Here is a 24,839-nt window from a genome sequence, read left to right as displayed (position 1 = left end):
AGATCTACTTTTCAAAAAATAATAGAATCATAAGGATGGAAATATATACCTTAAGATATAGACTTATACTCTGATGGACTACTGGAACAGGTACTATAACCTCCCACCAAAAATGCTAGACTAAAAAATTTAAGAACCAAGTGAAGGCAGGAACCCACAGAGATAAGTGGAACTCAAGCCAACTTGCTCTTTGAGGCCATTTGTAAAACCTGGTAAATTAGTAAGTTGGAGGGTTTGTTTTTCAGGTTTATAATCTTTTTAAAAATAATTTCAATAGGTTTTGGGGGGAACAGGTCGTGTTAGGTTACATGAATAAGTTCTTTAGTGGTGATTTCTAAGAGTTGGTGCATCCATCACCCGAGCATTGTACACTGTACTCAATGTGTAATCCATTATATCATTCTTATGCCTTTGCATCTTCATAGTTTAGCTCCCTCTTTTAAGTGAGAACATGCAATATTTGGTTTTCCATTCTTGAGTTACTTCACTTATAATAATGGTCTCCAATTCCATCCGGGTTGCTGCAAATGCCATTATTTTGTTCCTTTTTATGACCGAGTATTCCATGGTATATATATACCACATTTTCTTAATCCACTCATTGATTGATAGGCATTTGGGCTGGTTCTCTATATTTAGTAAGTTAAAAAACAAAGGATGCAAATGTAAGAAGGGATGGAAATATAAGCGCAATTGAAAGAGCTGAGGATGGATCTAAAAGCAGATTGGACACATTTAAAGAAACACTTGAAATGTATATCTGAAAAAATCAGCCAGAATACAGTTGTTTTTAATGAGTATGTATATGTTTTTGTATATAAACCACAAGGGAAATCTGTAGATACTGAAAATCACAACAGGAAAATTGCAACAAAGCTATAGAAGCTGGAAAGGCAATGACTTTTCTTAGGTCCCTCAGAGAATGGAGGTCATAGGGCAAACCACCATCTCATCTGGAAGAACAGGCAAATACAGAGAAACACAGCCAAGGTCAGCTTACTGGGAAAAGATGCCACAGAAGCCAGGAAGACTATGGTAATTTTCAGGAATTGCCGGAGGCTGAGTGAGGACTAGTTTGAGAGTTAAAAACTCCCAGGGACCCAGTCTTAGTGGGGGTTTCCTGCAATTTCTTGGGTTTACCCCATAAAATTTCTAACTTTCAGAAACTCAATGAGGTTCTTATGGTGAAGATGTGAGAAAAATTCCCTCTTATTTCTGGTAGAAGGGGAAGGTAAAATTTGGAAATATGTAGGAGAATGTTTACAACAAAGGCCCACCCTTTAAGGAAAACTAATTCAACAGGGCCTTATGTGACCTGGGGAAAGGGCAGATAGAGAATTCTAGCCCTGTCTTAGCCTTCTTGTCTCATTTCTGAAAGTCATAGTCCAGAGATTTAGACCCACTAAAAGAAATGTGATTTAATCATACACTTCATTCACCTCCCCTTCCCCAACACCTTACCATCAAATAAACAGGGCTACAGGATAAAATAACAGTGTATTACAGCTGAGAGAGCTGCAAGACACAAGCTATTTAAGGAGTTCTTAGGAAACCCAAAGACAACAGAAGAAAAAGTAATAAAAATAAAAACAAGGAAACTAGAGGGAACTGAAGCCTCTACTACCTACAACTATAGCAAACATTAAATACAGTCCAGCTCCTAGCCAGATAAGCATGAAACCTAAAACCAAAAGTCTAAGTACTTCAGTTTTCATATATCATGTTTAGCTTTCAACAAAAAACTATCAGGCATGCTAAAAGGCAAGAAAAAACCCACAGTCTCAAGAGACCAAACAAGCATCAGAAGCAGTCCTCAGATATGACACAAATATTTCAGTGATCAAATAGAAAATTTACAGTACATGATTAGTAGGTTAAAGGCTCCAACGGAAAAAGTAGACAACATGCAAGAAATTATGTATGCAAAGAGTTGGAAACACTAAAAATAAATGTGAAGGAATGCTGTAAGGGAATGCAGAATAATGTTGATGGGCTCATCAGTAGGCTGGGCACAGCCAAGCAAAGTGTCAGTGAGCTTGAAGACAGGTAAAAGGAAACTCCCCAAACTCAAATGCAATACACTGAATAGAAAGCAGTTATAAACATGGTAGGCATTAATCCAGCTATATCAATAATCACTTTAAATTTGAATGGTCTAAGTACACTAATCACCTATTTTTTTAACTAGGAGGTAAAAATAAAGTTTGCCACTGTCTGCTCATTACAGAATACACTTGGGCTAAAGAAAAATAATCCCAGCCAGGCACAGTGGCTCATGCCTGTAATCCCAGCCCTTCGGGAGGCTGAGGCGGGAGGATCACAAGGTCCAAGAGATGAAGACCATCCTGGCCAACATTGTAAAACTCTACTAAAAACAAAAATTAGCTGGAGATGGTGGCACATGCCCGTAGTCCCAGCTACTCAGGAGGCTGAGGCAGAAGAATCACTTGAACCCAGGACGTGGAGGTTGCAGTGAGCTGAGATCATGCCACTGCACTCCAGCATGGTGACAGAGTGAGACTCCATCTCAAAAAATAAAAGTAATCCCATTTTTAAGAATGACTAAAGAGTAAGGAAAGTAAATAATGTAAATAATGTAGCTACATTTAAACTGACTTTTACTATGCATATAAAATAACAACAGTAATAATTTCCTTGAGAGTTAAAAAGCAGAACTAAGTTAAGTTAAATATACTTTAAATATATTTAAGTTTCAAATTTAAGAAATCAGGTATGCAAAGTACCAAACTATCAGGGGAAGGGAATACCTAAGAAAAACAATCCAAAAGAATGAAAGATGTAAGAGGAGGGAGAAAGGTGCATAAACAAGGGCATGTTAAGGGGAAGTAACAGATAAGGTACAGTCGTACAACGAGATTCAAACACATCAGTAATTTCCTTAAATGTAGAGATGGGGTTAGGTGCGGTGGCTCACACCTGTAATCCCAGACTTTGGGAGGCTGAGGTGGGCAGGTCACTTGAGGTCAGGAGTTTGAGACCAGCCTGGCTGACATGGTGAAACCCTGACTCTACTGAAAGTTCAAAAATATCAGCCAGGTGTGGTGGTGCATGCCTGTAATCCCAGATACTCAGGAGGCCGAGGCACAAGAATCACTTGAACCCGGGAGGTGGAGGTTGCAGTGAGCCAAGATCGTGCCACTGCTCTCCAGCCTGGGTGACAGAGGGACACTTTCTCAAAAATAAATGTAGGGATGGACTGAATGTTCCAAGCTAATCTGACAGGATTTTAGAAATAATCCAAATGTATGCTATTTACAAGAGGTATATCTGAATAAAGACATTGAAAGGCTGAAGTAAAAGGATCTACTACGAATTGTTTAACCACAGCATTACAAGTAAAAGGAACTATGCATTGTATAGACATGGCAAACTTTTTCTGTAAAGGGCCAGATGGTAAATGTTTTTAGCTTTGCACCGTCTCTGTCACAGCTACTAAACTCTGCCCTTGTGGCAGGAATACAGTCATTGACAATATTCAAATAGAACAGGCACAGCTGTGTTCCAATAAAACTTCATTTACAGTATAGGCTGCAAGTTGGATTTGGCCCATAGGCCAAAGTTTGCTGGCCCCTATTTTGACCAAAAGAAAACTGAAGCTAGCTACATTATTACCAAACAAAATAGATGTTAAGGCAAAACACTCATTAAAGCATTTGGTCACCAGGAAAAGCAATTCTAAATATATAGTTTCAAATTACATAATATGAAAATTCATAGAACAAGAATACTTAGATAAATCTTAAAAAATAGTGAGATTTTGCTATACCTTTCTCATAAATTAATTAATCAGACAAAAATACGGATATGGATGTACATTTTATCTCTCTTGGATCAATACCGAGGTGTGAGATCATTGGGACATATGTTGAGTGTGTGTTTATTTTTAAAACTGCCAAACTTTTCCACAACTGTTAACATTTACCAAAAATGTATGAGACTTAAGATATGCTCTGTAGCCTCCTCAATACTTGGTTCTGTAAGCCTCTTTCATTGAAGGTATACTGAGGATTAAAGATATTAAGCATATTTTCATAGGCTTATTGGTCACCTATATTTCTTATTTGGTGTTGTGCCTCTTAATCTTTTGCCCATTTTTAATGGAATTATTTATCTTCTTACTGAGTTATAAGAATTATTCAAATATTCTCAATATAGCCCTTTGTTAAATATATGTTTTGTATATTTTCTTTCAGTAAATGGACTGCATTTACAATTTTCTTAACAAACAGTCCTTCAAAGAGCCACAGTGTATAATTTTAAGGAAAGCCAGTTTGTCCATTTTTTTTTCTTTAGGTACTAAGAAAGTTTTGCTTAATCCAGAGTTAAAAAGATTTTCTACTATTCGTTTTCTTGTAAAAATTCTGTAGTTTCAGCTTATACACCTAAGTATATGATGCAAGATAAGGGACAAGCTTCATTTTTTCCCCCAAAATCCATATCTGGTTGCTCCAGAACTGCACCGTCTTTTCCCTATTGAGTTACTTGGCAATTTTGTAGAAAGTCAGTTATTTGTATATGTAAGGGTCTACTTTCAGACTCTTTTCTTTCCCAGTGATCTATATGCCTATATTCATACCGATAACATCCTGTATTGATTACTATAGCATTACAGTAAATCTTGAAATTGGGTCATATGAATTCTACAACTCTGTTGTTCTTTTCCAAATTCTTGTTTTAGATATTCTAGTTTCTTTGCATTTTCACATATTATTTAATTAGCTTGACAACTTATACTGAAAAAGAAAATCTTTTGGGGCTGGGTGTGGTGGTTTACGCCTGTAATCCCAGCACTTTGAGAGCCCAAGGCAGGGAGATGGCTTGAGCCTAAGAGTTCAAGACCAGCCTGGCCAAAATGGTGAAACCCTGTCACTACACAAAATACAAAAAAAGTAGCCAGGCATGGTAGGGCATGCCTGTAGTCCCAGCTACCCAGGAGGCTGAAGGGGGAGGTCAAGTCTGCAGGAGTCATCACCATGCCAGTGCGCTGTAGCCTGGGCAACAGAGTGAGACTCTATCTCAAAGACAGACAGTCTCCTGGAATTTTTATGAGGATAGCATTGAATCTATAGATGCATTTGAAAATAATTAACATCTGAAATTTCCAATTTCCGGTTGTTGAAAGAGAATAGGAATTTCAGCTTTGGAGGAGCGGGGAAACCATCAAATCCTCTTTCCAAAAACAATAACTACTAAGTATAGTTACACAAATATTCTTCTGTAAAGAGACTCACAGTACATATTGTTTTTGTAGGCCATATAGTCCCTGTTGCAATTTCTCAATTCTACTGTTATAACACAAAAGCAGCTATGTATGAATGCTTGTCTTCCAATACAAATTCATTTGCAAAATCAGGAAACTGGTTTGGAAATGGATTAAGATCTAGTTTTCTGACTAGATCAGGGTGTTTAATCTTTTCCATATATATTTTGAATTTGGTTTCCTAATATTCTGTTGACCATTTTTATATCTCTTTATGAAGGATGCTGATCTATAACTTTCTTTTCTTGTGATACCTTTTTTTCTGGCTTTGTTACCAGGGTAGTACTGGCCTCTTAAAATGACTTGGGAAGTATTCTCTGTTTTCTTAAAGAGTTTGTAGAGTTTTGATCTTATTTATTCTTTAAATATTTGATATATGTCACCAGTGAAACCATCTGGGTCTGGTGTTTTCTTTTGGGGAAGATTTTTAATTATTAATTAGATTTGCTTATTTGTTATATAGGCCTATTCAGAATTTCTATTTTTCCTTGACTTAGTTTTGTAATTTTTGTGTTTCTATGAAATGAGCCATTTTGTCTGAGTTGTCTAACTTGGGCATAAAGTTGTTTGTAATATAATCCTTTCAATTGTGTAGAGTCTGTAGTGGTGTCCCCTCCTTCATCATAGATTTTAATAATTTGTGTCTGATCTTTTTTTATTGGTCAGTCTAGTTAAAGGTTTATCAATTTTGTTGATCTTTACAAAGAACCTATTTTTGGTTTCATTAATTTTCTCCACTGTTTTTGTTTTCTGTCATTGATTATTTCCTTTTTCCTGCTTGATTTTCATTTAATTTGTTCCTCTTTTTCTAGTTTAAGGTAAAAGTTTCCATTATTAGTTGGAGACCTTCTTTTCTTATATAAATGTTTAAAGCTATAAATTTTTGATATATTTTCATTCATTTCATTTTCTAATGTCCTTCGTGATATTTTTCATTGACCCATTATTTATAAGCATATTGCTTAATTTTTATATACATGGGGATTTCCCATATTTCTTCCTATTCATTTATGATTTAATTCCATTGAAGTGGGAGATACATTGAATGACTCTAACAGGGTTTCTGAGACTTTCATGCGGGCTATCCTGAGTGTTCTATGAGTGCTTGAAAAAAACTTACTGTGCTTTTATTAAGTAGAGTTTTATGAATGTCAGTTAGGTCAAGATGATTGATAGACTCAAGTTTTCTGTATCTTTGCTGATTTTCTGTCTAGTTGTTCTGTATTCCTACTACTTTGCTACATCCTTGTCTGAGCTTGGTGTGTTCTTTTTATTATCACTATCCTAGAGAGAACATACATAGTTGACCCTTGTGACTTCCCATGCAGTTCTTTAATGACTGCCCATGTTCATAGCAGCATTATTCATAATAGCAAACAACAAACTTTTTTATATGCTTTTGTGCCTGAAGATCATATAGTTTTTCATTTTTAGTCTATTAATATGGTATAATACACTGTTTAAATTTTGAGTAACTGACTAGACTTTCATTCCTGGGATAAATCCTATTTGGTTATGATATAGTATCCTTTTTACATAGAGCTGAATGTATCATACTAAAATTTTGGGTCTAAATTCAGGAGGGATATATTCTATAGCTTTGGTGTTTTGATAATTTGTTACTCTTTCTTCCTTAAATGTCTGGTAAAATTCAGCAGCAAAGCCATCTTGGTTTGGAGCATGTTTTGTAGAAAGATTTTCAAGTACAGTCTCATCAAATGTTTACTGATACTTGTTTACTCTTGAGTGAGCTTTGTTGGTTTACATCTTAGAAGGAATTTAACTGTTTCATCTAAATGTTGAATTTATTGGTAGAAAGTTATTCATAATATTCCCATAATATCCTTCTAATGGCTACAGTACCTCTAGTGCTATTCCCTTTCATTCCTAATATTGGTATTTCATATATTCTTGCTTTTTTTTTTTATCAGTCTGGCTAAAAGATTTTCAGTTTTCCTGGTTTTCATAGAACCAATTTGGTATTGATTTTGTTGTTGTTTATGCATATTCTTAATTATCTGTTTCTACTCTTTATCCTTTCCATTTTTCTTGTGTTTGGTTGGCTTACCAGTGTAAGGTAGAAGTATATATAGTGACCTTTCTTTTCTAATAAAAGCTTTTACTGTTGTAAACTTTCAAAGCACTGTGTTCAGTGCATCCCATACATTTAGACATGAGTTGATGCCTTCTTGAATCCGTAACGTACTAAATGTCCAATTTCAAACATTTGGGTTTTTCTACAAATATGTTTGTTACTTCTATTTTAATTTCATTTTTGTCAGAGAGTATTCATTGTATGAATCCTCCTAAATGTATTCAGATTTATGTTCTAGATTAATGTTCTATGTATACTTGAAAAGAATGCAGTTCTTGGGTAGAGTATTTCAGAAATGCCAGTCAAATTTCAGTCTTGTTTATTCTGAGACAAAGGTGTTTATAATGGTAGATTTGTCTACTGTATCTCCTGACATTGCCGAATATCCTGTTGGAGGCTAAATCTCCCCCTTCCTTTTAAGAACCACTGATCTATAATAGCCTTTTTCTGGGACTAATTTAGCCTTCCAAGATGTGGCCCCTCAGTCTCTACTCTCTTCATATTTAATGAGATCTTTCCTCTCTGGCCATGAGAAAAGAAAATGATTCGCAGCTCTAGGTGAGCTCTGTGTACTATTTTTCTTTTCTCAGAAGTTGTTCTTGTGTGGCCTCAAGGGATTTCACCTTAAGTATGCACAAATATTTATTCAGCTGAAGAGTGTACAGATTTCTGGAGACTTTTGTGTACCTCCTTCCTTTCCAGTAGTCTGACCCATACATCCTAGCTGCTTTAGCCTCCCCAAACTTCAGCCTCTTTCTCCTCAACACAGCAAGAGTGCTAGACTCTGGGTTCCCTTTCCCTGCACTGCTGTATGATAATTACTTTCAAGCAAAAGGCTTAGAATTAAGATTTCTTGCTCCTGGGCTAGGCATGGCTTACCTTGTTTCTCTTTTCCTGGGGATCATAATCGTGCGTTGCTTGTTGTCTAGTACCTGAAATTAGTTGTCCAGTTTTCCGGTAGGAGGGGAATTCCAGGCTCTACTTACTTCCTCCTGCCAAAAGAGGATGTAATGTTAGTGATTTCAATATGAAAAAGAAAATTGAAAGGGATGGAATTCTTTTATATACATAGTGAATTGGGCTTCACCATAGTTATTTTTAGAATTAGGACTAACCAGCAGGGAAAACAACTGTAAATAAGCAATCACTGTTTTACAATTCTGCAATAATTAGATTTGTAATGTATAAAATTAACCCACTGGTACCATAGAATGCCCTTATCATTCCTGATTAAGTAGTCTCCACTTTCATATTAATACTGACATCTTAGAAGTGCCAAGTAATGCTTTATGGAATCAAACATTTTCATACATATTAATTGGTCTAAGTCTAATCATAATCAAATACAAAAGAGCAGGAAAGATGTTCAAGGAGGTTATACTCAAGTCCACATGGCAAGTAAGAAGTAAGATTTCTCAAAGCTCCTAAAATAGGTTTTCCTCTATACCAGCATCTTCTAAACATGTCAACAGCAGTGAAGTTTCAGTTCGGGAAACTTCAGTTTGAGAAACCATGCTTTCACCCTCTCTAGAGAAGGCATGGTAATATCTCCAAGTCCTGAAATTCAGAAGTCTGCCTTATATGTATTAAACATTTAACTCTTCTCAGACTTTGACCACTGAATCCTTTCTCCCTCTAACCATAGTTACCAGGAGCACACTGCGAAAAATGTAGCACTCTACAAAAGTCAGAATCTCCACAAGATTAAGTGAAACCATGAGTAATCCTCTATTCTTTATCCTCATTAGTACCAATTTTTGAAGAGTAATGTACCCCAAAAAACTTTTTATATTAGTTTCACTAATCAGAATCCATGTACATAAGGAAGGACAGATATTTGTTCCCTATTAAGATCTATAAGCCACATTAAAAAACACACTTCTTTTTAGGTTAGAATCATATCAACTCAATATGTGAACACATTAAAAAAATGTATTGCATGCTGATTTTAAAGTTATAATTAGCTGGTGATAGCACAAATAGGATAAGATGTAATTGCTGGAATAAACATTGTTGTTGAAGCCATTTATCTCAATACTAGAATTAAACTCAAGTGCAGAATGACAGTCAAAGTTAACTTATATAATCGCTGTATTTCAACTAGCTTTGTGAACTAGGGAGGAAGGTATCATTCCCAGTTCCATTTTATAGATAACTAATTTACTCAACATTAAGTCCTCCAATTCTTTATTTTCCTGTATTTTCTCTTGGCTATAGTTTAATCCTGAGAAAATGCTTATATTTTACAGTACATTAAGAGTACATGACACTTTGGGAGGCCGAGGCGGGTGGATCACGAGGTCAAGAGATCGAGACCATCCTGGTCAACATGGTGAAACCCCGTCTCTACTAAAAATACAGAAAGTTAGCTGGGCATGGTGGCGTGTGCCTGTAGTCCCAGCTACTCAGGAGGCTGAGGGAGGAGAATTGCCTGAACCCAGGAGGCAGAGGCTGTGGTGAGCCGAGATTGCGCCATTGCACTCCAGCCTGGGTAAAAAGAATGAAACGAAACTCTGTCTCAAAAAAAAAAAAAAAAAGAGTACATGACAATGTTAAGTCTAAGTGCCCATGTTGCATGTATGAAAAGTTATAGCAAGAAAATTGTTTGGCTGGGAACAGTGGCTCATACTTGTAATCCTAGCATTTTGGGAGGCCAAGGCAAGAGGATTGCTTGAGCCCAGGAGTTTGAGACCAGCCTGGGGAATATAGGGAGATCCTGTCTTTACATGAAAAATTAGCCAGGCAGGAGGTCGTGGCTGCAGTGGGCTATGATAGTGCCACTGCACACCAGCCTGGGTGACACATTGAGCACCTAATCTATCTCAAAAAAAAAAAGAAAAGAAAAGAAAAAGAAAATTCTTTAATTGACTTCATCGTAACCTTTTAGTTCCTAAGGATGGTTTGAAGAGCCAAGAGCTATTTGATGAAATTAGAATGACCTACATCAAAGAGCTAGGAAAAGCCATTGTGAAGAGGGAAGGAAACTCCAGCCAGAACTGGCAGCGGTTTTATCAACTGACAAAACTCTTGGATTCTATGCATGAAGTAAGTGTCAAACATAAAGCCAAATATAAGAATTTTCTGGGACAAAGTTTGTTTTGATTAGTGAATATAATTATATACCAACAGCTTCTCCCTGCCCCCAGTTTGTGGATATTGGTGATAGTTTGAGTTCAACTTATGAACTTCAGTTTTGTAGACATTTTTCCTAAGTCCAATTATGAAATATCCTTTCATCTAGTCATGTGTATATAATATCATCATCTTTTTACAGAATTTAATTATACTTTTTAAAAAGTTTGATTAATTCATTAAATTAGAATAATGTACCTTTCATATGTAGTACCATAAATTATGGTACTACAGCGATTCATGAAATACTCAATTCCATATAATTCTACATACAATCAAAGAAATTTAAAATGTCTTTCATACATAAGTGCTTATTTTAGTTAATTAAACTTATTTTTCACCTGGGGAATTTCAGTGAGATTGGTAGTATTCTAGTCCAGATAATTTTTGTTAAATAGAGGGCAACAAACATGAGATGCTCCCACTAACCAGTTTTGAAGCCTAATCATTACTGCATCTTCTCTTGCAGGTGGTTGAAAATCTCCTTAACTATTGCTTCCAAACATTTTTGGATAAGACCATGAGTATTGAATTCCCAGAGATGTTAGCTGAAATCATCACCAATCAGCTACCAAAATATTCAAATGGAAATATCAAAAAACTTCTGTTTCATCAAAAGTGACTGCCTTAATAAGAATGGTTGCCTTAAAGAAAGTTGAATAGCTTTTATTGTACAAACTATCAAATTTGTCCTGTAGAGGTTTTGTTGTTTTATTTTTTATTGTTTTTGTCTGTTGTTTTGTTTTAAAGACGCACTACATGTGGTTTATAGAGGGCCAAGATTTGGCAACAGAAGCAATTGAGTCATCACTTTTCTGTGATGGGAGAGTAGACAGTGAAATTCATTAGTGTATCCCAGAAATTAGAAACCTTAATATGTGGATGTAATCTCCACTGTCAAAGAAGGATGGCACCTAAACCACCAGTGCCCAAAGTCTGTGTGATGAACTTTCTGCTCATACCTTCTCACAGTTGGCTGGATGAAATTTTCTAGACTTTCTCTTGGTGTATTCCCCCCTGTAGAGTTAGGATAGCATTTTGATTTATGCATGGAAACCTGAAAAAAGTTTACAAGTGTATATCAGAAAAGGGAAGTTGTGCCTTTTATAGCTATTACTGTCTGGTTTTAACAATTTCCTTTATATTTAGTGAACTATGCTTGCTCATTTTTTTCTTACATAATTTTTTATTCAAGTTATTGTACAGCTGTTTAAGATGGGCAGCTAGTTCATAGCTTTCCTAAAGAAACTCTAAACATTAATCTTCTGTGTGAAAATGGGTTGGTGCTTCTAACCTGATGGCACTCAGCTATCAGAAGACCACAAAAATTGACTCAAATCTCCAGTATTCTTGTCAAAAAAAAAAAAAAAAGCTCATATTTTGTATATATCTGCTTCAGTGGAGAATTATATAGGTTGTGCGGATTAACCGTCCTAACTGTTATAGAGCACCTAGTCCAGTCACCTGCTGGGTAAACTGTGGATTATGGTTGCAAAAGACTAATTGAAAAAATAACTACCAAGAGGCCCTGTCTGTACCTAATTGCCCTATTTTTGCAGTGGCTACATGGCAAGAAAGTTGGTAAACTATTTGTCTTTCGGGACCTTTTGAAGTAGTTTGTGTAACTTCTTAAAAGTTGTGATTCCAGATAACCAGCTGTAACACAGCTGAGAGACCTTTAATCAGAGCAAGTCAGTCCTGTCACTAAACTTTACCCCAAAACTAAATCTCTAATATATCAAAAATGGCTAGACACCCATTTTCACATTCCCATCTGTCACCAATTGGTTAATCTTTCCTGATGGTACAGGAAAGCTCAGCTACTGATTTTTGTGATTGATTTAGAACTGTATGTCAGACATCCATGTTTATAAAACTACACATCCCTAATGTGTGCCATAGAGTTTAACATGAGTCCTGTGAATTTCTTCACTGTTGAAAATTATTTTAAACAAAATAGAAGCTGTAGTAGCCCTTTTTGTGTGCACCTTACCAACTTTCTGTAAACTCAAAACTTAACATATTTACTAAGCCACGAGAAATATGATTTCTATTCAAGGTGGCCAAATTATTTGTGTAATAGAAAACTGAAAATCTAATATTAAAAATATGGAACTTCTAATATATTTTTATATTTAGTTATAGTTTCAGATATATATCATATTGGTATTCACTAATCTGGGAAGGGAAGGGCTACTGCAGCTTTACATGCAATTTATTAAAATGATTGTAAAATAGCTTGTATAGTGTAAAATAAGAATGATTTTTAGATGAGATTGTTTTATCAAGACATGTTATATATTTTTTGTAGGGGTCAAAGAAATGCTGATGGATAACCTTTATGATTTATAGATTGTACATGCATTCATACAGGCAGCGATGGTCTCAGAAACCAAACAAACAGTTTGCTCTAGGGGAAGAGGGAGATGGAGGCTGGTCGTGTGTGCAGTGAAGGTTGCTGAGGCTCTGACCCACTGAGATTACAGAGGAAGTCATCCTCTGCCTCCCATTCTGACCACCCTTCTCATTCCAACAGTGAGTCTGTCAGCACAGGTTTAGTTTACTTGATCTCCCCTTGCGCTCAAGTGTTAAACAGGAGACAGAAAGGTGGTGCTTACATACTTAAAGGCACCAACTAATAGCGGGTTACTTTCACATGCAGCCCTCCTCCAACAGTTTAATGACAACAGAAGCTTCAGAAGTTTGGCAATAGTTTGCATAGAGGTACCAGAAGTATGTAAATAATGCAGAATCTCTAGGTTGCCAATACACTAATAATTCCTTTCGATCCTACAACAAGAGTTTATTTCCAAATAAAATGACAACATGTTTTTGTTTTCTTTGAATGCTTTTTGAATGTTATTTGTTATTTTCAGTATTTTGGAGAAATTATTTAATAAAAAACAATCATTTGCTTTTTGAATGCTCTCTAAAAGGGAATGTAATATTTTAATATGGTTTGTAACCCAGCTGGATAAATTTTTGGTGCCTAAGAAAACTGCTTGAATATTCTTATCAATGACAGTGTTAAGTTTCAAAAAGAGCTTCTAAAATATATTGTTTGTTTGTAGAATGTTACGTGGTTAAAACCAGAAAGCACATCTCACACATTAATCTGATTTTCATCCCAACATTCTTGGCGCTCAAAAAATAGAACTCAGTGAAAAAAAGATTATGTGCACTTTGTTGTCAATAGGAAGTCAACTGATACTCAACAACTATAGGAGGCTTTTCATTAAATGGAAAAAGAAACTGTGTCCTTTTAGAATACATGGGGGAGAAGAAAGTCATCTTAATTATGTTTAATCATGGACTTAAGTGTAAATAGATACGGTGGTGCTGTTTGAAAGCAGCTTTATGTCCCAAGTATGTGTTATCTGGCCATCCCAACCCAAACTATTGAAGTTTGTAGTAACCTCAGTAAGAGTTGGTTACTCACATCAAATCCTGGAGAGTATTTATTTTTAATTATTGGTGTAAAAAAAGTGACCTTCTCAGTATTTGTAGGCATTCTGTGGGACACTATACAAGCAGAACTGAGGCACTTAGGACATGACACTTTTGGGGTATATATACCAAAATGCCTAAAACTATGGGAGGGAAACTTGGCCACCCCAAAAGGAAAACTAACATGATTTGTGTCTATGAAGTGCTGGATAACTAGCATGGGACGAGATCTGGGCATGCCCATGAAGGAAAGCCGGGCTCCCTTCAGAATTCAGAGTCAGGGAGCAATTCCAGTTTCACCTAAGTCTCATCATTTTAGTTTCCTTTAAAAAACCCTAAAAACTGCATCACCACTGAATGAGACATTGATCTGTCAAGCTTCCAGAAACATGGCAGCCTTCAGTGAGATTCCAGTCTTGGCTGGTCACCCCCGACTGCAGCTGTAGGTGAATGTATTTTTTAATGTGCCTGGTTTCCGTGTCAGAAGGGAAATAAAAGTGTAAGGAGGACACTTTAAACCCTTTGGGCGGAGTTTCATAATTTCCCAGACTATTTTCAAGCAACCTGGTCCACCCAGGATTAGTGACCAGGTTTTCAGGAAAGGATTTGCTTCTCTCTAGAAAATGTCTGAAACAATTTTATTTTCTGATGAAAGGCTGTATGAAAATACCCTCCTCAAATAACTTGCTTAACTACATATAGATTCAAGTGTGTCAATATTCTATTTTGTATATTAAACAAATGCTATATAATGGGGACAAATCTATATTATACTGTGTATGGCATTATTAAGAAGCTTTTTCATTATTTTTTATCACAGTAATTTTAAAATGTGTAAAAATTAAAACCAGTGACTCCTGTTTAAAAATAAAAGTTGTAGTTTTTTATTCATGCTGAATAATCTGTAGTTTAAAAAAAAAAAAGTGTCTTTTTACCTACGCAGTGAAATGTCAGACTGTAAAACCTTGTGTGGAAATGTTTAACTTTTATTTTTTCATTTAAATTTGCTGTTCTGGTATTACCAAACCACACATTTGTACCGAATTGGCAGTAAATGTTAGTTAGCCATTTACAGCAATGCCAAATATGGAGAAACATCATAATAAAAAAATCTGCTTTTTCATTATGTGACTCCAACATGCTTTTTTAGAACTTGTGCAGTTCCAATTGTCCAATTTCTTTTCTCTTCTACTGAAACTAGAGTTACCCCCACTTCAGGAAACTTAAGATAATATGTTGGGCATTTAAATGTCGGTGTGCCAATGTCTACATGTCAATATAGCATAAATTCAGAATAAGCTTAACCCTGATGCCAAAGACCTGAAGATTATCCCATCCATGCCTCAAATTGTTGTGTGCCAATTACTGCAAAGGGTACTAAGGGAAGGAGAAACTCACTCCTGAGCTGTTTCAAGTGTATGTCTTTATCACAAAAGATGATATTTTATGTAAGCAAATGTTACCTAGTCAAAATTTTTAGCTTACTTTAAAATCAACTCTTCAAGAAAAGGGAATAAACATTTAATATAAATACCATAGCAATATTGCACATGGAATAGAAAGGCGAGGCAGGAGAGTGGCAAGTCAGCTATTCTATACAATCCATTCAGTATTTTCCAAAACATGATGTTCAGGCCATATCCAGGAACTGGATAACTTAAACTTATTTATGAGTACTATTTTTCCCACAAGAGACTGCCATCACTAAGAAAAAAAAAGCACTGTGATTTAAAAACCAAATTTGCCTTATCCATCATCATGTGTACCAAGTATTTGCTACATGCCTACTACATTATAACTATTGAAAATACAACATGAATAAGAAAAATACTATTTCTACCGTCAGTCACTTAGAGTATGTGACTGGAAAAGTGTGTAACCTCCTTTCCCATTGTCTTCAGGTGTAATGCAGAGATACCAGATATGGCATCAGTATGTATCCACATTATGACTGTACCATTCACTTTAAGTACTAACCTTCCATTTTTGTAGAACACCTTCACATACATAATAATAAGCCTCACCAAATGAATGAATGAGTGAATGGACATGAACGTAATGAGGCAGATTATTCTCATTTTCATTTTATAAGGAAGTAAACTCTATTTTATAAGAAAGTAAACAGGCTCAGAATTTAAGCAACTGATGCAAAGTTCCTAGCTCCCATTTTATTGAAGTTAATGGAAAGCCTCTAATGAGGCTATCTATAAAATGTCAAAGAGCATGTCTCTGGCCTATTAGTCTCTCAGGCAACTGGTTATGTTTTTCTGTTTTAAATTAAACTAATGCTTTACTGAGCACTTAGTATGTGCCAGGCACAATGTTAATTCAATATATTATTTAATCTTAGTACCCCTCTAAAGTGCTACCATAAAGTAGTGCTATTATCCTCATTGCATTTTTATATCAGGAAACTGTGGAGTAACTTGCCTAAAGTCACAAAGCTAGCTCCAGAATTCATACTTTTAACCACTATTGAGAAATTATTAATATGAACTACCTAGAGCAAATGAACCCATATTGATCATTAAGTGTCCAGCCTTTTGAAATGTCCTCATTTAATCTAATCCTTTTTGCTACCATATCAATCTTGACTTAGAAATTTAACAATGATACATTAGTCCTCACTTATCTGGGGAGGATGTGTTCCGAGACCCCCAGTGGATGCCTGAAACACAGATAATACTGAACCACATGTTTTTTCCTGTATTACATACATATGATGAAGTTAATTTACAAGTTAGATGCAGCAAGAGATTAAACAATTACAATAATATAATAAAAGTTATGTGAATGTGGTCTCTCAAAAAAATTGTACTATACTGCGGGTAACTGAAACCATGGAAAGTGAAACCGCAGATAAGGGGGGACTGTGGTATTTCCTTCTCTTAAAAACGTGTCCTGTACCCTGTGGAGCTTGATGGTGGAAAACAGCAGTTGCCCACAGATTACAGAATGCCCTTTGGTTTGTCTAACAGGGAGCCTATCTCACTAATGCCCACAGGAAAATCAAACATTTCTTCAAGTGATATGGAGCATACAGGATACAGCCAAACCAAGGAAGAAGGTTGTTTATAAATGAACTATAATGCAAGTTAAAATTTGCTCCTAGTTTTACAGGGAAAGCACCAGACTTTGGGTGTAGAAAAAAAAGTTGAAAATACAGAGGCTTTTACACAAGGTGTTTTTTTTTTTAGAATTTCAACTAATCTATTTTAACTGAAAGTAAGTAATTCTTAACAGTATTGGTAACTTTATAGCACTTTCTTTCTGGTGAAAGAACCCCACCCTCCCTCTTATTTAGGCTTTCTATTTCCTACTTAAAATGAGGCAGTTCATTAGGGAAATATTTTTACTCCACTTGATTACAAACATGTAAGTCTCAGACCATATCAAACACTTAAAAATCTTTCTTCACTCTACCCATTTGAGTAAGAAACGGTTTATATTCTGTTCACCTTATGTACCCTCACCAGAAATATTCAAGAATAATAATGTGTATATAAGGTAAATAAGGCATACGTTTTTCTATTTTTGTTAAAGTTACATTGTCTTATAAAGTACTATATGAGTATATACATGGGGTTTTGCTAGAAATAAAAATCTAGGTTATCCAAAATCACTACAGTTGTTCACTAGGCTTGCAAAGAATCAAGATGAAAATGAAATTCTTTCAATACGGCAAGAAAGGGGACAGTGTACATAAAAACAAGCAAAGGCTCACAGAATATGTCACAAATACCTCTTAATCAGTTTCAAGACCTACTATGAGGCAAGCATACTAGATGAAGCAATTCAAAGACCACTAAGGCAATACTAAGTCTCCAAGGCGAGGTTCCTGCCCTCAAGGAATTCAGGGTGAAAGGCAAATGACTAAGCAATTCCACTCCTATGTATCTACTCAGACAAAAACATTTGTCCACACGACTTGCATGCATATGTTCATAGCAGCATTATTCTTAATAGCCAAAAAGTGGAAACAATTCAAATATCCATCAACCAATGCACAGATAAACAAAATGTGGCATATCATATAATGGAGAACTAACCAGTCATTAAATGTGAGATACTGCCGGCTGGACATGGTGGTTCATGTCTGTAATCCCAGCACTTTGGAAGGCCAAGGCAGGCCGATCACTTGAGATCAGGAGACCAGCCTGGCCAACATGGTGAAATCCTGTTTCTGTGAAAAATACAAAAAACTAGCAGGCCATGGTGGTGCACGCCTGTAGTCCCAGCTACTCTGGAGGCTGAGGTGGGAGAATTGCTCGAACCCGGGAGGCAGAGCTTCCAGTGAGCAGAGATCATGTCATAGCACTCCAGCCTGGGCTGCAGAGTTAGACATTGTCTCCAAAAAAAAAAAAAAAAAAAAAAGATGAGATACAGCTGCATGCTATAATATGGACAAACTCAAAATCATGCCAAGTAAAAGAATCCAGACACAAAAGACTATGTATTATATGACTTGACTTACATGAAATGTCCAGAAAAGGCAAATCTATATAAAGAAAGGTTTTCTATGGCTAGGGATAACATAGGGTTTAAATGCAAATGGGCACGTGAGGGTACTTTTGGGGGTGATGGAAATGTTATAAAACTAGACTGTAGCAATGGTTGCACAAGTCTGTAAATTTAATAAAAATAAACTCTACACTTAAAATGGGTGGATTTTATATGGTATATAAATTAAATCTCAATAAATATGTATTAAAAATATATATAGGGAGGCAGCCAAGCAAATGTGTGATTGCCATTGAGCTGTATCAAAAGCAGGTACAAACTGTGTTGATTGCATTAAAGCAAGTGCAGCTTTTTTTTTTTTGGAAAGCCTGTCAGAAGATGTCTTCGTTGTGCTAGGTGTTAAAGGATGAGCTGGAGTTCAGCACACAAAGCCTTCCTCATTTAATATTAATGAATGCCCCATAATGTTTAATTAGTTATACCTTCTACCCGTGCCCAGAGAGGGCAACCATGTACAAAGCGATCACCAACATGACAAGTAGAAAAACTCACAGCACATACACGACTACTCATTTTAAATGCAACAGCAGGCTGGGCGCAGTGGCTCAAGCCTGTAATCCCAGCACTTTGGGAGGCCGAGGCGGGTGGATCACGAGGTCCAAGAGATCGAAACCATCCTGGTCAAAATGGTGAAACCCCGTCTCTACTAAAGATACAAAAAATTAGCTGGGCATGGTGGCGCATGCCTGTAATCCCAGCTACTCAGGAGGCTGAGGCAGGAGAATTGCCTGAACCCGGGAGGCGGAGGTTGCGGTGAGCCGAGATCGCGCAATTGCACTCCAGCCTGGGTAACAAAAGCGAAACTCCGTCTCAAAAAAAAAAAAAGCAACAGCAACGTCTTGTATAAATACTAAGTGTCAATAACTGTTAAGACCTTCGCGGTCTTTCAACTTTGGAATAAACAAATCTGGGTTCAAGCCTTGCTTCTGGTATTTACTAAGTCTGTGATCTTGGGAAAATTCTATAATCACTTTATGTCTATTTCTACATCTGAAAACTGTATTTAAGCTGCTTAGCTCAACTCCTACCATATAGCAAGCATTCAATACATGTTAGCTGTTTTTTAAATCCTCATGAAAATCTAAGAGAAAGGGGGAGTTTTTAATGCTGCCTCCAAAAATGTACAGAAGTGAGGCAAATGAGGAAGAGCAGTATGAACACAATAACTGCACACAAATTTCCAACCATGCATTTCTTAATTAACCAAAGCCATGATAAGGCTGAGGAAGGCTGTTCTGTTATTTGCCAATTCTACAGAAACTTCCAGAAAAACCCGAAGAGGGGGGGAATACTTCTCAACTAATTCTATGAGGTCTGCATTATTCAAATAACAAAATTAGACAAAATAGAAGAAAACGACACACTAATATCCCTCATGAAGATAAATGCAAAAATTCTAACCAAAATTGTAGCAAATACAATATAAAAACATATAAAAGGAAGACACATCATGGCCAAGGGATTATTCCAGGAATATAGGTTTGACTGTTTGAGCATTTACAAATCAACCAATGCAATTCACAACAGTGAAAAAGAGAAAAAACGATGTGATTAAGATGCCAGACAAAGCATTTGACAAAATCTAACATCCACTCCCAATTAAAAAAAATTTAAAAAGATCAGCAAACTAGAAATAGGAAGAACTTCCTCAACGTAATAAAGGGCATCACACACACAAGAAAACCATCTTCCAGCATTACACATACTACATGGATACTTTCCTCTTAACAAGAGTAACAAAACATGGTGTCTGCTTTCACCACTTTCATTCACTATTGTACTGGTGGCTCTAGCCAATGCAATCAGGTAAGAAAGACAGACAAAAGGCAACCAGATCACAAAAGAAGTAAAACTCTTTATTAACAGATAACATGAGCATCTATTTAGAAATTCTGATATGGTCTTTAAAAATTAACACTGCTGGACTTCAAAAAGGCTGGGAATGGTGGCTCATGCCTGTAATCTCAGCATTTGGGAAGGTCAAGGCAGGAGCATTGCTTGAAGCCAGGAGTTCAAGCAATGAACAGCCTGGGCAATACAGTGGGACCCTGTCTCCACACACAAAAAAATATTTTTAATTAGCTGGGGGTGGTGACACATGTTGGTTTTCCCAGCTACTTAGGAGACTGAGGTGGAAGCCAGAGTCACATCATCACACTCCAGCCTGGGTGACAGCGAAACCCTATCTCCAGAAACAAAAAAGAAAGTTAAATGCAGAATTACCATATGATCCCACAATTCCACTCCTAGGTGTGTACCCACAAGAATGGAAACAGGTACTCAAGCAAACACATGCATACACATGTTCATGGCAGCATTATTCACAACAACCAAAAGGTGGAAACAGTCCAAATGTCTCCGTCAAAGAATGATGGATAAACAAATCATAGTATATATAAACAAAGAAATATTATTCAGCCATAAAAAGGAATAAAGTACTGATTTATGCTACAACATGAGTGAACCTCCAAAGGATTAAGCATAGTAAAAGCAGCCAGATGCAAAAAGTCACATATAGTATCGTTCCATTTATATGACATATATAGAGTATATAAATCTGTAGCTACAGAATGGAGATTGCTGGTTGCCAGGGGCTGGGGGAGGAAGCAAACCGAATGGGGAGAAACTGCCTAATGGGTAAGGGGTTTTACTTTGGAGTGATGGAAATGTTTTAGAACCAGACAGTGGTGGTTGTACAACACTGTGACTATACTAAATGCCACTAAATTTATTACTTTAAATTGGTTACTTTTATGTTAGGTGAGTTTCACTTCAATAAATTATTACTTTTTAAAAAGCTACTAGAACTAGCAAGTAAGCTTAGCAAGTCTGCAGGACACAACAGAGGCTGGTAGACTACGACTTACAGCAAAGCCCAGTCTACTTTGTTTCTGTAAATAAAATGTTTGGAAACACAGACGCTCATTCATGATATTGCCTATGCTGCTTTCATGCTGTAAAAGGAGAGTTAAGCAGTTGCAACAGAGACCATACAGCCTGCAAACCCTAAAATATTCACTACCTGATCCTTCACAGAAACAGCTCTCTGATACCTGAGATACCAAATCAACATAAAAATTAATTTTATTTCTACATACTAGCAATTAACAGAAATATTTTTTAAAGTATCATTTATAATAGCTTCAAAAATATGACATATTTAAGAGATAAATCTGACAAAATATTAAAAACCTCTACTATAAAATATTCCTGAGGAAAGTTCAAGATTTAAATACATAGATAGATCTTGTTCAAAGACTTAATACAGGTTGAGTTTCCTTATCCAAAATGCTTGGGAACCGAAATGTTTTAGATTTCAATGTTTTTAGGATTTTGGAATATTTGCCTTATACGGAGTAGCTGAACCCCTCAAATCTGAATATCTGAAATCCAAAATGCTCTACAAAGAGCACTTCCTTTGAGCACCATGTTGGTGCTCAAGAAGTTTTGGATTTTGGAGTATTTAGGACTTCAAGTTTGGGATGCTTAACCTGTATTATTAAAGTGTCGATTGTTCTCAAATTAATACACAGATTCAGTGTAATCACAACCAAAATTCTAACAGGTTTCTGTAGAAATTGACATGCATAATCTAAAATTAACATGGAAATTATAAGGACTTAAGACAACCAAAGTATCTATGAAATAAAAGAACAAAGTTAAAGGACTAACACTGTCTGATTCAAAAAATTATTATAGTAATCACAACAGTGTGGAACTGCATAAAGGCAGACAAATAGATCAGTGGAACAGAATAGAAACTCCAAATGTAAACCCACATATAAATATACAGAAACAAGTGATTTTTTTTAATAAAAGCACAAAGGCAATTCACTCATCTTGTGCTCAAATGGAACATTCACCAAAGACAGACTACATTCTGGGCCATAAAGCATACTTTAACAAATTTAAGAGAACAGAAATCATACAATGTATGCTCTCAGACCACAATAGAATTAAACTAGAAATAAGTAACAAAGATAACTGGAAATCTCAAAATATACAGAGATTAAACAACATATACTTCTATTAATAAGTAACTCATGAGTCAAAGAAGACATCTCAAAAGAAATTTAAAAATAGTCTGAGGCTAGGTGTGGTAGCTCATGCCTGCAATCTCAGAACTTTGGGAGACCAAGGTGAGCTGATGGCTTGAGCTCAGGAGTTTGAGACCAGCTGGGCAACATGGTAAAACCCTGTCTCTACAAAAAAATGCAAAAATTAGCTGGGCACAGTGACACATTCCTATCGCCCCAAATACTTAGGAGGCTGAGATAGGAGGATCACCAAAGTCCAGGAGGTCAAGGCTACAGTGAGCCATGATCATGCCACTACACTTAAGCCTGGGTGACAGAGTAAGGCCATATCTCAAAAATAAAATCAAAATCGTTTGGGCTGGATGAAAATGAAAACCCAACATATTAAAATATGTGGGATGCAGTGAAAGATGAAAATTCAGAGCACTGAATGGATAAATTAGAAAAGAAAACAAAAGCCCTAAAATCAATCATCTAAGCTTCCACCTTAGGAAATTGGAAAAAGAGCAAATTAAACACAAAGTAAGCAAAAGTAAAGCAATAATAAAAATTAGAAGATAATCAATAAAATCAAAAACAGAAAATTAATAGAAAGAAATCATGAAACCAAAAGCTGTTTCTTTTAAAAGATTAATAAAACTGGTAAGACTCTAGCCAAGCTAAAGGGGAAAAAAGAGAGAGGGCACAAATTACCGCTAACAGAAGTGAAAGAGGGAACATAACTACAGATCCCATAGACATTGAAAAACTTACCAGGAATTCTGTGAACAACTCTATGCCCACCAAGTTGATAACCTAGATGAAATGAACAAATCTCTTGAAGGACAAAAATCTGCCAAAATTCACATAAAACAGATAAATCAATAATTAATAACTTCCAAAGCAGAGGGCACCAAGCCCAGATGGCTTCACTAGGAATTCTTACCAAACACTTGAGGGAGAAATTATACCAAGTCTCTCAATCACTTTCAGAAGACAGAAGTAGAAGAAATACTTCCTAACTCATTCTATGAGGCCAGCATAACTCCAATACCAAAACCAGACAAAGACAGCACAAGATAAGAAAACTACAGACCAATATCCCTCATAAACACAGATGCAAAAATCCTCAAAAATATTAGCAAATCACAGCCAAAGAATTATATACTACAACCAAGTAAGCTTTACCCCAAGCATGCAAGTTTCAACATTCAAAAACCAATTAATGTAATCCATCACATTAACAGGCAAAGGAAGAAAAATCATATGATCATATCAATAGATGCAGGCAAAAGTACTTGAAAAAAATCCAACACCTATCTATGATAAACTTCTTAGTAAAAGAGTAATAGGAGCATGTCCTCTGCTTGATAAAAAATATATATATGTACCAAAAAACCTATTGCTAGCATTATACTTAATGGTGAGAAATGAAAAGCTTTACCACTAAGATCAGGAACAAGGCAAGGATGTTGCCTCTCACCACTCCTTTTCAACACTGTGCTTCAATTCCTAGCTAATGCAGTAAGATTTTTTATTAAAAAAGAAACAAAACATATACTGATTAGGAAGGAAAAAATAAAATTGTCTTTGTTCACAGATAGCATGACTGTCTATTAGAAAATTTGAAAGAACTGACAAAAGAACTCCTGGAACTAAAACTCACTTACAATAAGGTGGCAGGACACAAAGTAAATATATGAAAGTTAATCATTTCCCTAAATACCAAGAATGAACAAATGGAATTCTAAATTAAAAACACAACCCCATTGAGATTAGCACCTCCAAAAATAATATACTTAGGTATAAAGCTAACAATAAAGTTCAAGATCCATACAATTAAAATTATAAAACTCTGATTAAAGAAATCAAACAAGAACTAAATTAATAGAGAGATATTCCATGCTCATGGATAGGAAGACTCAGTATTGTCAAGACAGCAGTTCTTCCTAACTTGATCTATAGAATCAATGCAATCCCAATCAAAATCCCAGAAATGTTATGTTGTGAATATCAACAAACCAATTCTAAATTATATATTGAGAGGGAAGAGACCCAAATTAGACAACACAATATTGAAGGAGATGAATAAAGTTGGAAGACTTGACACTACCTGAATTCAGGACTTACCATGACATTACAATAATCAAAATAGTGTAGTATTAGCCATAGACAAATCATCAATGAAACAAAACAGATAGATCTATTTACATAGATCTATGTAAATACAGTCAACTGGTCTTTGACAAAGGAACAAAGGCAATCCAATGGAGAAAAGAATTTTCAACTGGCACTGGAACAACTGGCTATCCCATACAAAAATTGAATCTAGAGACAGACTTTATGC

The 24,839-nt window shown here is 35.8% G+C and overlaps 1 protein-coding gene across 18 annotated transcripts in view; it reads left to right on the top strand.

Annotated features, from left to right (window-relative positions):
- NR3C1 (nuclear receptor subfamily 3 group C member 1) overlaps positions 1–15,078 on the top strand; it is a 488,758-nt gene extending 473,680 nt beyond the window's left edge. For 17 of the 18 annotated variants that reach the window (XM_035277201.3, XM_054246578.2, XM_078352754.1 and 14 more), the window contains 2 exons: positions 10,264–10,421; positions 10,978–15,078. In XM_035277201.3, the coding sequence (XP_035133092.1) occupies positions 10,264–10,421; positions 10,978–11,130 (311 nt within the window). In that variant the 3' untranslated portion in view covers positions 11,131–15,078. 18 annotated transcript variants of the gene reach the window in all.
- The last annotated feature ends 9,761 nt before the right edge of the window (positions 15,079–24,839 follow it).

The sequence above is a fragment of the Callithrix jacchus genome, chromosome 2 (assembly GCF_049354715.1).
Source record: "Callithrix jacchus isolate 240 chromosome 2, calJac240_pri, whole genome shotgun sequence".
Taxonomy (NCBI): domain Eukaryota; kingdom Metazoa; phylum Chordata; class Mammalia; order Primates; family Cebidae; genus Callithrix; species Callithrix jacchus.
Note: the sequence above shows the minus strand (reverse complement) of the source record. Positions and strands in the feature narration are given on the sequence as shown.